The sequence below is a fragment of the Octopus bimaculoides genome, chromosome 28, assembly GCF_046866305.1.
Source record: "Octopus bimaculoides isolate indiv1 chromosome 28, ASM4686630v1, whole genome shotgun sequence".
Classification (NCBI taxonomy): Eukaryota; Metazoa; Mollusca; class Cephalopoda; order Octopoda; family Octopodidae; genus Octopus; species Octopus bimaculoides.
In genome coordinates this window covers 11470656-11485344 of record NC_142955.1, presented here as the reverse complement: position 1 = coordinate 11485344, position 14689 = coordinate 11470656, and the positions used below count along the sequence as shown (strand labels likewise).

The following is a 14689-nucleotide window of genomic DNA, read 5'->3' as shown; positions in this document are numbered from 1 at the left end:
AATACATGTCGTCGTTTATGTTTCCGAGTCGGTTTTTATAAAATCTATTGTGAAAGTTTACTTTTGGTGGAATGGCGTCAAGAAGCAGACATTAAAGAAGGTGTATTAAAGCTATTTCATTATAAACACAAATTTATGACGCATAACAGGTAAGATATAATGATATTAGTAAAATAGTTGGACATTGGTAATACGAAACCCTTTAATATTACGAGGTAAAACATTCTCCACCACTTTTGTCTAAAAGGAATGATTAAACTGATAACTGCTACACTCGTGTGAAAACAGGGTATTTTAAAATAAAATCTTCAACAAATACTTTTCAGACGGTATACGTTGTGATTCTATCGGAATTTGATGTAGGGGGCGGAGGAATAATGTTAGCGATAAGTCACACACTTCAAAGGTCTGTGAATTATCCGACCGCATTCCAAATTTGTTCACATCGAGTTCCTTCATAATCGTAATCTACTCTTTTGGAAACAGTTGCAGCAATTATGGTTCTTAATCAATCAGTGTGTTTTGCTGAGCTACCCATGTTACTGGGATATAAACATTCCAACACCGGTTGTCGAGCTGTGGATGAGGAAACACAGACACTCGCACTCACATCTTTTACTTGTTTCAGTCAATGGACTGTGACCATGCTGGGGCAACACTTTAAAGTGTACCCTACTACGCATTTACTTTTTAAGTCACGAGCACGTTCTATTTTTCAGCGAACTGCTAATTTACAGGGGTGCAATCAACCCCACACCAGTTGTCGGCGATCTTACGGTACGAGTCCTAAATATCGGCCTTTTCCGTAAAAAGGGTTGGAGAGAAACAGGGAAACGACGTCATAAAAGCGAAAGACATACAGAGAGCGCGATTTATTTTGAAGGGTTTAGGTTTGGGAATTCCGTCCCTAAACACTAACCCTAACACCGTAGTGAAGATCGTGCGGGTGTTACGGAAAAGGGCGATCTTTGGTAAAGATCGCCGAAGACACTTTTTACTGAAAAGGCCGATATTTAGGACTCGTACCGTAAGATCGCCCCAGTTGTCAACCAGTGGAGTGAGGGTGGGGACAGACAAATACACACACAATATACACAATTGGGGGGTTATCACACGAGTTAAAATATAAAGAATAGAATCTGAAAATGCAGGAGTTTTTTTTAGAAGTAATCATTAACTTAACTGGTTTCACTGATTTAAAAAAGGCTTTGTCTATCCTCTGTGGTGTCAAAAATTAGTCTAGATAAACGTATTCAAATCAAGTGATAGTCTTTGATAATGATAAGAAAAGTTTGAGGTTTTGTGTATCCTCTGTGATGAGTCAGAAAATAGTTTACATAAAAACATTCAGATCAGGTATATACATCTTGAAAATAAGGGAAAACAGTTCTATTGTCCAGGTAAATGTTTATTTCTACAGCTTGTTTCTATAAGAAATATACTAAAATTTATTCTGTTGTATTTTAAGTCTTCCCTGTATCTTATACTGTTGTTTCTCTACTCTTTCAGAATAATGACATTGGTACCAAACAATTATATACATCATCAATATTTATCTTTTAATGATACAAAGAAAATGTTGCGCTGAATAGATATACCTTTGTGGAAAATTACATGCAAATATTTTCTCTGAACTGAGATTTATAACAAAAATTCTGTTCTCTCCTGACTGGAATGTGAGCAAGATTTTACATTTGAATTAAATTTGCACATATACAAATATAACATGGAGTTTACAACTCAATCCAGTTGTTGACAAAAATTACAGTGGTAAAAATACTTATCAGGAATAAAATACATTAATTAAAAGAAGATAAATATTTCAATGTTGTGGTAAAAAAAAAAAAAGTTTCCTGGTGATATGAATAAAGAGAAAGGGAAAACATCATACCACTGTGATATTTGTGGAAAATTATTCTCAGAAGCTGGTCGCTTAACATCACACAAACGTATTCATGCAGGAGAGAAACCACATCAATGTGATATTTGTGGTAAATCGTTCTCTGAAAATTCTAACTTGACAACACATAAGCGTATTCATACAGGAGAGAAACCATATCATTGTGATATCTGTGGTAAATCTTTCTCAGTAAGTAGTGTCCTAACTAATCACAAACGTATTCATACTGGAGAGAAGCCATATCACTGTGATATCTGTGGTAATTCATTCGCTGTGAGAGGTACCTTAACTAAACACAAACGTATTCATACAGGAGAGAAACCATATCATTGTGATATCTGTGGTAAAGCATTCTCTGGAAGCAGTGATTTAACTAAACACAAACATATTCATACAGGAGAGAAGCCATATCATTGTGATATTTGTAGTAAATCATTCTCTCAAAGTGGTGATTTAACTAAACACAAGTATATTCACACTGGTGAGAAACAATATCACTGTGATATATGTGGTAAATCATTTTCTCGAAATGATCATTTAGTTGTACATAAACATATTCACACAGGAGAGAAGCCATATCACTGTGATATCTGTGGTAAATCATTCTCTCTGGGAAATAACATGGCTATACACAAACGTATTCACACAGGAGAGAAACCATATCACTGTGACATCTGTGGGAAATCATTCTCTCAGAGTGGTGATTTAACTAAACACAAACATATTCACACGGGAGAGAGGCCATATCATTGTGGTATCTGTGGTAAATCTTTCTCTCGAAACGATCGCTTAACTGAACATAAACGAAGTCATACAGGGGAGAAGCCATTTCACTGTAATATCTGTGGTAAAGCATTCTCTAAAACAAGCCAATTATCTACACACATACGTATTCATACAGGAGAAAAGCCATACAAGTGTGATATCTGTGACAAAGCTTTCTCTAAAACAAGCCATTTAACTACACATGTGCGTATTCATACAGGAGAGAAACCATACCAATGTTATATCTGTGGCAAATCATTTCCTCAAAGGATTCACTTAACAAAACATGTAGCTATTCATATACTATAGTAACTCTATCAGTATGAAAATTCAGGTTGTCGACAGTTTCAATAAATGATGAAGTTCTCTTGTATGGTATTTTATATAAATTTATTCATTTTTATGATCCAAATTCATGGTATTGTTTACTCAGCTATTTTTTTTTTTGTAGATCTTTTGTGTTTGTTATTGTATATATGTCAGCATGGAGAAATTACTCGACAGCTAACTTCTGTCTGGTATCTGGCAGTTGCTGTAGAATCTTGGGGTAGATGAATGATTGGTGAGAACCATCCAATGATGCTGTCAGGGATACCAAAGTCAGTAACATAGATAGCATTGAATGGAATTAAAGAAGAAATTTCAGGTGTAGAAGCAAAGCCTGGAATCAAGGGACCTTTAGAGTTAACTAAACCAGGGGTTTTCAAACTTTTTGACTTGCGGACCCCTTTATATTTCAGGCTTTACCTTGGGGACGCTTATGAAATTTATACATAAATATTTGCTTAAAATAACATATTTTTACATTTATTTATTTAACTATTTAACAAAATAGGTTTATTGTCAATTAAAAGATTTCAATTAAAAAGCATATATAAAATCAAATTGCCCATAAAAAGTATTTGCTGTCCAAACCCCTGTCTTGTCCTTGTGGACCACAGTTTGAAAACCCCTGAATTAAGCAAAGACCAAAATCCCAATATGTAAGAAAGCAGACAAGTTACTAATCCCTTCAGGGAAATGACCTGCTCAATATGTTAGAAAGGTGTAGGTAGAAATTCGATACAGTATATCCAGTACAAGCAATGGACACGTATGGCGTAGTGGTTAAGAGCACGGGCTACTAACCCCAAGATTCCGAGTTCGATTCCAAGCAGCAACCTGAATAATAATAAGAACAACAACAAAAAAAACATCGAAAAAATACCTTAAGAATGAGAACCCAGGTTTGAAATTTCCCCAAGAGACCTGATAAAGGCTGGAGGGTATATCAGCCGAAACATTGTGTTAACTACAAACAAGATGAGGACAAATATCCGTCAATTGTAAATAATGTATTGCCATATGTGTTTCCAGAAGTCTCATGTTTTTTAAGATCATAGTTTGTATTCCTGGGATGATTACTGTGTAGTCCATAGTCTCCATGTACATTGTGTAGCTCATGGACATGCATTCATGGGAGCTTTTATATGAATATTCAAAACGTTTCTTATAAACGAACTTAAAGGATATATATATATATATATATATATATATATCAATCATCATCATCATTTAACGTCCCTCTTCCATGCATGGGTAGGATGGTCGACAGGAACCGGCCAGCTAGGAAAACTACCCTATGCTACTGTGTCTGTTTTGGCAGGGATTTTACAGCTGGATGCCCTCCCTAACACCAGCCACTCTGCAGAGTGGACTCTGTGCTTTTTATGTAGCACTAGCACAGGTGAGGTTAGTTTCAGCATGACTTTTACAGCTGGATGCTCTTCCAAACACCAACCACATTACAGTGAGGACTGGGTGCTTTTAACATGGCACCAGCACTGGCAGGGTCGCCAAGTAACTCACAAGTCAAGGAATTATGAGAAGGGTAGGGGCATTTGAGGAGGGGAACTTGTGTCAGAGGATGAAAGGTTAGAGTGTGACAAGGCAAGTGTCTTGCCACAACAGAGGCGGCATTAGAGGAGGTGGCCCAGTATCAGATGATGAAAGGTTAGTCTAACCTAGAGAAATAGGTGTCTTGCTATAGAGGAGGTACATGGTCACCCAGTGAGAGAGAAACAAGTATGTTGATGTAAAGAAAATACTTGGTTACCTAGTCAGGAAAAACGAGAAGGAGAGAGAGAGAGAGTAGTAAATAGCAAAGGTGTAAGAGAGTAGAAGAGAGATGATGTAGTGCAAGGATATACTCACAAGTAACAAGGATTTGAGCATAGAACCTGGGTGGGGAGCAGCAATACAGTGAGAGCAGGAAGGGGATTGGAAAACAATCGTAGTTTATGAAGAGGAAATGTTAGGAAGAGAAAGGCTCATTACAATTTTTTCTAAACCAACTCTATTTGCAAGGCCTATTTACACAAAAATTCGAAACAAAAATTTACATAATGTTTGTGATTTTAGGCATTGGAGAGGCACTTCATAAGACTTGCATCGAAGGTGTATTCTTACATTGTGCGTCTTCCAGACCTTATTTTTTGGCTTATATCAGGAGGAAACAAAAAAAAAAAAAAATGAATAAATAAAAGTATGGTTATGGGATGAGTAAGTGGGGTAGAGATTATGTAGGGGAGGAGGAATCAAGAGGAAGGATATGCAGAAGGAGAAAGAAGTTAATCGGGCTTGTGTGCCCAGCAGATTGTGTATGTGTCTTTGTATCACCAACACCTGGCATGCTGGTTTCTCTCTGTCTCTGTAACTTAAAGTCTCAATAAAGCAGATGCACAGAATAAGTACCAGACTTAATACATATATATACTGTGTACATTTTTTTTCAACTTAAACCCTCCAGAGTTGTGATCCAGCATGGCTACAATTCAATGTCTGAAACAAGTAAAAGATACAGGATTGCCAAATTATTATATGTGAAAAGTATTATTTTTATTTCAAATATGAGGACACATAAGAGGTGCAGCATTATCAGGGGAAGGTTAACAGGGAAAATAATCTTTGTGTGTGGCAGATGTGCAGGTGCAAAAAACACTAGAAATGTACAGAAAATAAACTCCATCAAATGCTAGTGGGGATACCTAGAAGTAGTTAATAACTTCCATTATCTAAGTGACCAAATCAGCAACAGATGGATGCTCTGAGAGCATAACTGCTAAAATAAGAATAGGTTGGGCAAAGTTCAGAAAGCTTCTACCTTTGTTGGTAATATAGGACCTCACCCTCAGAGTGAAAGGTAGATTGTATGATGCCTGTGTGCAAACTGTCATAATACTTGGCAGTGAAACATGAGCTGTGACCACAGAGGACATGCAAAAGCTTGAAAGAAATGAAGCTAGTATGCTTTGCTGAATGTCCAATGTCAGTGTGCATGTACAACAGAGTGTAAGTATTTTGAGAGAAAAACTTGGCATAAGAGGCATCAGATGTTGCAAGAGAAACAACTGTACTGGTATGGTCATATGATGCAATTGGATGAGGGTAGATGTGTAAAGAAGTGCCAATCTCTGACTGTGGAAGAGGTAGACCCAGCAAGACATGGGACAAGGTGTTGAAGTTCGATCTTCGAAAGCTGACTCTCATGGAAGCGATGACAAGTGATCGAGACCTTTGGCAATATGCTATGCTTGAGAAGACTCATCAAGTGAAGTCATAGTTGTAGCTGGTTTCGGTGACATAAAAGCATCCATACCAATGACATGTTAAAAGGCACCCACTACACTCTTGTAGTGGTTGACATGAGGCAGGGCATCCAGGTGTAGAAACCTTTTGGTCCATGTTGGATTTAACATCGCTTGAAGTATTTTGAGGTCTTTTGATTGAAATTCACCTCACATAATGAAAGCTATGTTCATCAAATGCCCAACTGTGACCACCGTAATTTTATTATCAAGTGTTTGCACTTCCTGTGCTTTTGTACTGAATAATAATTTGTGTAACACTGCTTTCGTTCATTTCTACATAGTTTGCAATCTATTGATGAGTCATAGAGGTGTTTTCATGAAGCGTTAGAATTATGGCTTGTTTGTTTCTCTGCTAATATCACTAAATTAAGGTAGAAAACAGATTTCCTATTGTCACATGATATATTGTTTTTCATTGTTCGGCTAAGAATGATTTATTCATTTTATTTTTTAACCAAACAATAAAAATTTATCAATACAAATAATGTTCAAATTTCTAGCACAAGGTGAGCAATTTTATGGGGTAAAGACCCCAGTACTTGACCAGAACATAATTTTATCAAACCCAAAAGGATGAAAGGCAAAGTTGAGGTTGGCAGAATTTAAACTCAGAACTGTGAAGTGTTTTGTCAGATGCTAACAATACTTGACAGCTAAGCAACAAATAATTACTAATTAAAATAATAAAACAAAACTACCTAGCACCAGATTTGGAACACTGAAATTTAAGAAGAAATATCATCATCATCATTTTGGGCAAGTATTTTCAACTAAAGCAGCAGGCTGACTAATTCCTTCTGAGTGGAATTGGTAGATGGCAACTGTGCAGAAGCTTGTCATGTGTACATACACGCTTGTGTCTGTCTTTACCACTGCACCCACTTAGCTATATTTGGAGAAACATGAGAAGTAGCTAAAATTTCTAAATTTTTTTAAGACAGACTACATCTCAATCATATAAGAGTACTTCACTCCCACCACTCTCCCATCATCCACCACATTTTATTTTATAAGGAATAAATATATGACACTCCCATATAGCATTTCTTTCTTTGGGAGGGTTAGAACCTAAACAAGAGGTATACTTTCACATTTGAAGGAAACTAAAAGCAATGTATATTTTTATTTCAATTCCAACTTCGGCTACAAAAGTTTTAAGCTTCCACTTTTTCAATTAATTAGGAATATTATCACTCATGGAATTGCATTTTCCAGCTAGTATGTATGTATGTATATATATATATGTATACATGTCTCTTAAAGGATAGAGCTCAAAATCAATGCATTGAAGATACTTTATTGCAGCAACAATTATAATAACAGAAACAACCACAATAAGCCAAACCTATGCACATTTCTTTCACCCTCTTGGATGATGTGTGTGTTTTGCTAATAATAGTAGTATTGGTGATGGCAATAATGCGACCCTGATGAGATGGAGTATCCAGAAATTTGTAATATGTTGTAATTTGTTACAATATTTTACGAGACATCTTATGATGTGGTTTATTTATCCGGGATACCCTATTGAAATGTGCATAGGTTTGGCTTATTGTGGTTGTTTCTGTTATTATAATTGTTGCTGCAATAAAGTATCTTCAATGCATTGATTTTGAGCTCTATCCTTTAAGAGACATGTATACATATATATATACAAAAACTCAACTGTGAGTTTTTGGCTAAGACTGTTAACAGATACTATATATTTTGTAAAATTTGTTTTATAAAAGTATATATTTAATATATATATATATATATATATATATATATATTCATGTATGTATATACACATGTGCTGCCAGTACCGCCTGACTGGCCTTCGTGCCGGTGGCACGTAAAAGCACCCACTACACTCTCTGAGGGCATCCAGCTGTAGAAACTCTGCCAAATCAGATTGGAGCCTGGTGCAGCCATCTGGTTTCACCAGACCTCAGTCAAATCGTCCAACCCATGCTAGCATGGAAAGCGGACGTTAAACGATGATGATGATGTATATACATGTGTACATATAACTATGTATATATATATATATATATATATACATTTATGTATATATACATGTACATATATATTTCATTTAATTAGTCAAGGAACTAAAGTCCCTTAAAGGAAGCAAGCATCCTAGTTTACCAGTTTATACCAGCGTTCAGAGAAAACCAAGTATATTAGTTTATCATCAAAACATATACGTATTTAAATAAATCTTTTTAAATACGGAAATGAAGAAAATGGATAAAAATTTACGTACAGATATTTTTATTCAAAGACATTCGAATTCATACATAGAAATTTCTACCTACAGCTGTTTGCATACAAAATTCTTTAATTTCAGAAATAAAATTCCATATTCAAAACCAGTGAATTGGGTATATGCCCAGGGAGAATTTCGAAAGGAAGTTATTTAACAACATGTAGGCTAACCTGTGATAAACTCAGAAGTGTTAGTTTTTTTAACGAAAGCATTCTGTAGAAACCATCATTGCTATGTATATACAAAAATAAACATGTTCAACACATCCTTGCTTGTGCCAAAATGATACACAATAGTTCATTGATGTTGTTAAGATAGTTAAGATACAGACATTATCCAGAGGAAAAGAAGGATAGATAAAACTAATGAATGGGTGAGAATGTTGTAGATTAATTAAGGAGAGAGCAGCTAGACACGTCAATTCGTTGAGTATATGCCTGTCAATAATACGACAGATTAACAAAATATAAAAACACCATTTGAGCGTGGCCATTGCCAGTACCGCCTGACTGGCCTTCATGCCGGTGGCACGTAAAAGCACCCACTACACTCTCAGAGTGGTTGGCGTTAGGAAGGGCATCCAGCTGTAGAAACTCTGCCAAATTAGATTGGAGCCTGGTGTAGCCATCTGGTTTCACCAGTCCTCAGTCAAATCGTCCAACCCATGCTAGCATGGAAAGCGGACGTTAAACAACGATGATGATGATGATCATCATCATCATATCAAACTATGCATGTGTGTATATATCAAAAGGATGTGTTATAATACTATTCCACATATACAAAAACAGCCATACCAACAATGCAACATACCTCCATCATCAGCTGCCCCACAGATATCATTATGGTTTCAACACCAGGGCAGTACCATTCAATCCGGCAGTGTCAACAACAATAAGATAAGTGTTGTTTGGGAACAAACAAACCAAATAAATTACAACTTTCAAATACATTTACCCTATGTACAACAGTATCAGTAAATAAATTCAATAAATAAATTACAACCAACTCCTAAATACGTAATTAAACAGCAACAAATCTATTAAGTCATACAAAAATTATAATCCCTACTGTCTTCCGTAGTATAATATAAAAAGTGAAAGCTTAACAACCACATTCATTCAATAAATCAATTTATAGGCAGGATTAAACTTTAATAAACTACAATAAAAAACATATAAACCAATGTACATTGTATCGGTATTAATATCAAACTGCAATAACTAAATTATATACTAAATCTGGACCAATCTATAAGTCCATACAAATAATAATCCCACCAGTCTTCCATAGTTACTAATATAATGAAAGTTAAAGCTTTATATAAATCTCTCCAAAACAAAACAAACATAATTGAAATTAATTTAACTAATAACAATTATGTGTGAAATACATTATTTCATCATTCAAAAGTTAATAATAAAACACTACATACATTTCCTAGCACATAGGTCTTTAAATAAAAGGAACTCGCATGAAGAAAGATAAAGGTCCACCAATAATTGCCACCCATTGGAATCCCCCTAACCTGCTCAAATACCCTACCCGCAAACATTACAAAGGAATTATTAATAATAAAACTAACCGTTCCTTTCATTTTTCTTTTACTTATATTAGTATATCCCTTATACAAGAAACCATTACCATTCTTTAAAGATATACATTTATATCTTTTATTAAAAATACTATTTAATATTCTAAAAATACCATCTTCTACACATTTAAGATTTAAGTTTATACATATTTAATTGAAAAAAAAAAAAAAACGGAGAAAAAGACAAGAAAAAAATAACATGAAGACATAGCACATGTAAGTATTAATACGATGCTTAGAGAAGGAAACTTATGTTTTGAACACAGCTCTTCTTCAGAAACAGAAAACATAGGAAAGTCCACAAGAAAAGGAAGGAGGAAAAAAAAGTCACAGACAGTCCATGTGTAATTACATTTTTCAAATGACTGGAAGTAGGACAAAGAGAAAGTACTTTCTGGGACAGGAGAGTGTGAAGAATGGTTGGTGTGTGTCTGTGTGTGTAATGTTGTAGTGAGAGGTCAGGAGCTATAGCGACAGGTGTGTGTGTGTGTGTGTGTGTTTTAGCATGTGTGTATAGATGGAATGGTCAATAGTGAGTTGGGGTAGTCTGAAGGTTGTGTGAATGGGTGAATATGGATGAGTGTGTGCACGTGTGTGGTGAGCAGGGTATGTGGTGTGTGGTATGGGAATATAAAATATGAAAATACAATTATTAATAAAAAATGATAAACAATAAATAAAAGTTGATAAAATAAAAACAAAGGAAAAAGATTATGTGAACAAATCAGTAAGAGAAATAAATAAATGAAAGTTAAAATAACTAAATTTTTAAAAGATAAAAAAATCAGAATAAACCAATAATAAATAACCAAATAAAAGAATAAATGATAAAAAAATCAAAAAAACTGAATAAGAGATAAACGAAATAATAAAAAAATAAGACAAGGTAAAAAGTTTTTTTTAAAAGTTTATAGGAACAGTCACTGAGAGGATGAGGTTGAGTTGAGTCAGAAAGGAGTTTGGGTATGTAGAGTGAAAACTGGTGGGTCCATTGTGAAGGGCAAGGCTGAAGACGGTGTTATTGGAAGTGAACTGGTTGGCCAAGCGAAAATGACGGGCAACAGGGGTGTTTGTACGTAGACAAATATCTCGTAGATGTCTGATGTACCGGTTGGCTAGCCGGTGGCCTGTCTGGCCAATGTAAAGTTTGTTGCAGAGATTACACCTGATGCAATAAATAAGGCTGGAAGAAGTGCAGGAGGAGTTCCTAATGTAGAGGGTGTGCTAGTTGGGTACGGTGAAGGAGGAGGTGTTAGTGATGAAGTGACAGAGGTGGCAATGGGATTTGGAGCAAGGAAAGGATCTGGGTGGGATTGGAATGGAGGGGGGAGGGTGCTACAGACCAGAAGATCGCGTAGGTTACGGGCGAGTTTGAAGGAGGGCAAGGGCGGGTGGTGGGATTTAGCTGGAGGCGACGGAAGGCCTGCAGGATCCTCTGACGAAGGGGTAGAGTGGAGGGATGGAAAAGGGGATCAGTGTGGGGAAGGAGAGTGCGATCGATTTGACAAGCATGGATAAGAGTAGTTTAGGCAAGGGTGGATGGGTATCCACAACGTATGAACAAGTGGGCCAGGTATTCAGACTAGGTTTTGAAATCCTTGTCCCCACTGCACAGGTGTCAGAGGCAGAGGAACTGGGATGGCCCAGTTGGTGTGGGAGGGATGGGAGGAGGAAAAGTTGAGGCAGAGGTGGGAGTCCATAGGATGGAAGGCATAGGTGGTGAGAGAGATATCCAAGAAGTTTACAGAAGTGTCAGCGAAGGTAGAGGTAAATTCAAGAGAAGGGTGGAAGTTAGAAATGAAGGAGATGAAACTGGAGAGCTGCTTGCAGAAGCGGGAGGTGTCACTTATACAGTCATCTATATAGCAACCGCACAGCTCTGGGGTCGGTCCAAAGAATTGTGAGAAGATTTGGGTCTCAGTGTAACCAACAAATAAGTTGACAAGATTGGGGCCCATTCTTCTTCTCATAGCAACACGAGAGACCTGCTGATAAATCTCTCCTGTGAACATAAAGCAGTTGAGGGTGAGAAGGGTGGAGGTGCTGGATGTGTGGTCGGGGCAACAGTCGAGGAAGTATTCGAGGGCTAAGAGACCGTCGTTGTGGAGGATCATAGTATCTAGTAATTTTATGTCCCAGGTTAAAATGAAGCATGAAGGGCTGGGAGGGAAGGAGAAGGAATTGAAGAGGCAAAGGGCATGGTTGGTGTCGTTAATGAGACAGATCAGCAACTAAAGGGGACAGGATGAGGTTGAGATATTTTGAAATGAGTTTTGTGGGGCAGTTACAGGCGGAAACAATGGGGCAGCCTGGGTTGTTGGGTTTGTGTATTTTGGGAAGGAAATACATGGTGGAGATATGGGGTGTTTGGACAATGAGGTTGGTGGCAGTAGAAGGGAGGCAGAAGATGAGATGAGGTCATGGATGGTGGAGGACACGTGCTGCTGGTTGGAGAGGGTGGGGTCGGAGAGGAGAAGGCAATAGAAGAGGGAGTTCAAAAAGTTGACTGAGCGCTTCCTCCCTGTATAGGTCCCTTGAAGCTATGGGGTGTGACATGATGATGGAGGCAACGGTGATGGAAAGAGAGATAGCTGGAGTGGCGGGTTTTATTTAAAAAGAGAATGAGAGAGTTGTATAGAGGGTTGCAGGCACCGGGGAAGAAAGTTGGAAAGAAAATGGGAGAGAAGAAAGTAGAGGTGCAGAAGGAAGGAATGGAGGCCAGGCATGGTGAGAAGGTGTGAATGCAGGTGTAGGTGATGGCAAGAAGGGGGCATTGGAGAAGGTGATCTTGTACCAGGTGACCAGGTAATGTGATGAAAGGTTAGTGTGTGACAGAGAAGAGATAAATGGTTACCAGATCAAAGAGAGTGATCAAGACTGAGGCCAGAATAGGTGTGTTGTTATAGAGGAGATACATGGTTAACCAGTCAGAGGGAGGGTGAAATTATCCTTGACAACCAGAACTTTTATACTGATACAGTTACTGCCGTACATGAATACCAACATGTTTCATTAAATGGATCCTTTGAGAGAATGATTTCCCACACATATCACACTGATATGGCTTCTCTCCAGTATGAATACGTTTATGTGTAGTTGACTGATTTTTTTGAGAGAATGATTTACCACAGACATCACAGTGATAGGGTTTCTCTCCAGTATGAATACGTTTGTGAGAGGCTAATTCACCATTTTGAGAGAACGACTTACCACAGATATCACAGTGATAGGGTTTTTCTCCAGTATGAATACGTTTGTGTATAGCTATGTTAGTTCCATGAGAGAATGATTTACCACAGATGTCACAGTGATATGGCTTCTCTCCTGTATGACTTCGTTTGTGTTCATTCAAGTGAGAATTTCGAGAGAATGATTTGCCACAGATATCACAGCAATATGGTTTCTCTCCTGTGTGAATACGTTTGTGTTTAGTTAAATCACTACATCGGGAGAATGATTTTCCACAGATATCACAGCAATATGGCTTCTCTCCTGTATGAATACGTCTGTGTTTAGTTAAGTGTTCTTTAAGAGCAAACGACTTACCACAGATATCACAACGGTAAGGTTTCTCTCCTGTATGAATATGTTTGTGTTCAGTTAAGTAACCATTTCGAGAGAATGATTTACCACAAATATCACAGTAATATGGTTTCTCTCCTGTGTGAATACGTTTGTGTTCAGTTAGGCAACTATTTCCAGAGAATGATTTACCACAGATATCACACTTATATGGTTTCTCTCCTGTGTGAATACGTTTGTGTTTAGTTAAGGTACCTTTTTCAGAGAATGGTTTACCACAGATATCACAAGAATATGGTTTCTCTCCTGTATGAATACGTTTGTGATTAGTTAAGGTACCTCTGACAGAGAATGATTTACCACAGATATCGCAGCAATATGGCTTCTCCCCTGTATGAATACGTTTGTGTGTCGTTAAGAATCGACTTTCAGAGAACGATTTACTGCAAATATCACACTGAAATGGTTTCTCTCCTGTGTGAATATGTTTGTGATTAGTTAAGATACCTCTCTGAGAGAACGATTTGCCACAGATATCACACTGATATGGTTTCTCTCCTGTATGAATACGTCTGTGATTAGTTAAGACACTACTTACAGAGAATAATCTACCACAAATATCACAGCGATATGGTTTCTCTCCTGTATGAATACGTTTGTGTGTTCTTAAGTTACAACGTTCAGAAAATGATTTTCCACAGATATCACAGTGGTATGGTTTTTCTCCTGCACCAGTACATTTGTGTTTTGCTAAGTTAGCACTTCCAGAGAATGATTTCCCACAAATATCACAGTGGTATGATGATGTTTTTTGTTTCTTTTTATTCATTTTACCAGGAAAATCAATACTTTTAAACAGTCTTTTATATTTAAACTTATTCACACATTATTCATCTTCACTTTTTTTCACCACAATTTCGGAATGTTTATCTTCTTTTGACATATATTTTCTTGCTAATAAACACTTATACTACTGTGATCTTTGCTGGTATATGATGTAGGTTGCAAACTTCTTTTGAAATCCATCC

The 14689-nt window shown here is 37.0% G+C and overlaps 3 protein-coding genes across 4 annotated transcripts in view; 1 reads left to right on the top strand and 2 right to left on the bottom strand.

Moving 5' to 3' along the window:
* LOC149130552 (uncharacterized) overlaps positions 1-14689 on the bottom strand; it is a 34848-nt gene that overhangs the window by 15404 nt on the left and 4755 nt on the right. The gene's annotated exons all lie outside the window — the stretch shown is intronic.
* Positions 6-3036, top strand: LOC128251163 (uncharacterized). Of its 2 annotated transcripts, none has more exons than XM_052977669.2 (2): positions 6-149; positions 1510-3036. In XM_052977669.2, exon 2 carries the CDS (start codon positions 1862-1864, stop codon positions 2972-2974), a length of 1113 nt encoding a protein of 370 aa, XP_052833629.1. In that variant the 5' UTR covers positions 6-149; positions 1510-1861; the 3' UTR covers positions 2975-3036. The 2 variants fall into 2 exon arrangements, with proteins under 2 accessions (XP_052833629.1, XP_052833630.1); XM_052977670.2 differs by lacking the exon at positions 6-149 and adding an exon at positions 191-1400.
* Positions 8534-14689, bottom strand: part of LOC106874837 (uncharacterized) — a 53264-nt gene continuing 47108 nt past the window's right edge. Inside the window, exon 4 of the mRNA XM_089344080.1 lies at positions 8534-14387. Within this exon, the coding sequence (XP_089200206.1) occupies positions 13120-14387 (1268 nt within the window). The 3' untranslated portion in view covers positions 8534-13119. The remainder of the gene's footprint in view (positions 14388-14689) is intronic.

What these genes read in the sequence shown, in the direction of transcription:
- LOC128251163 (XM_052977669.2), top strand. Translation starts at nt 1,862, where the DNA reads ATGAATAAAGAGAAAGGGAAAACATCATACCACTGTGATATTTGTGGA.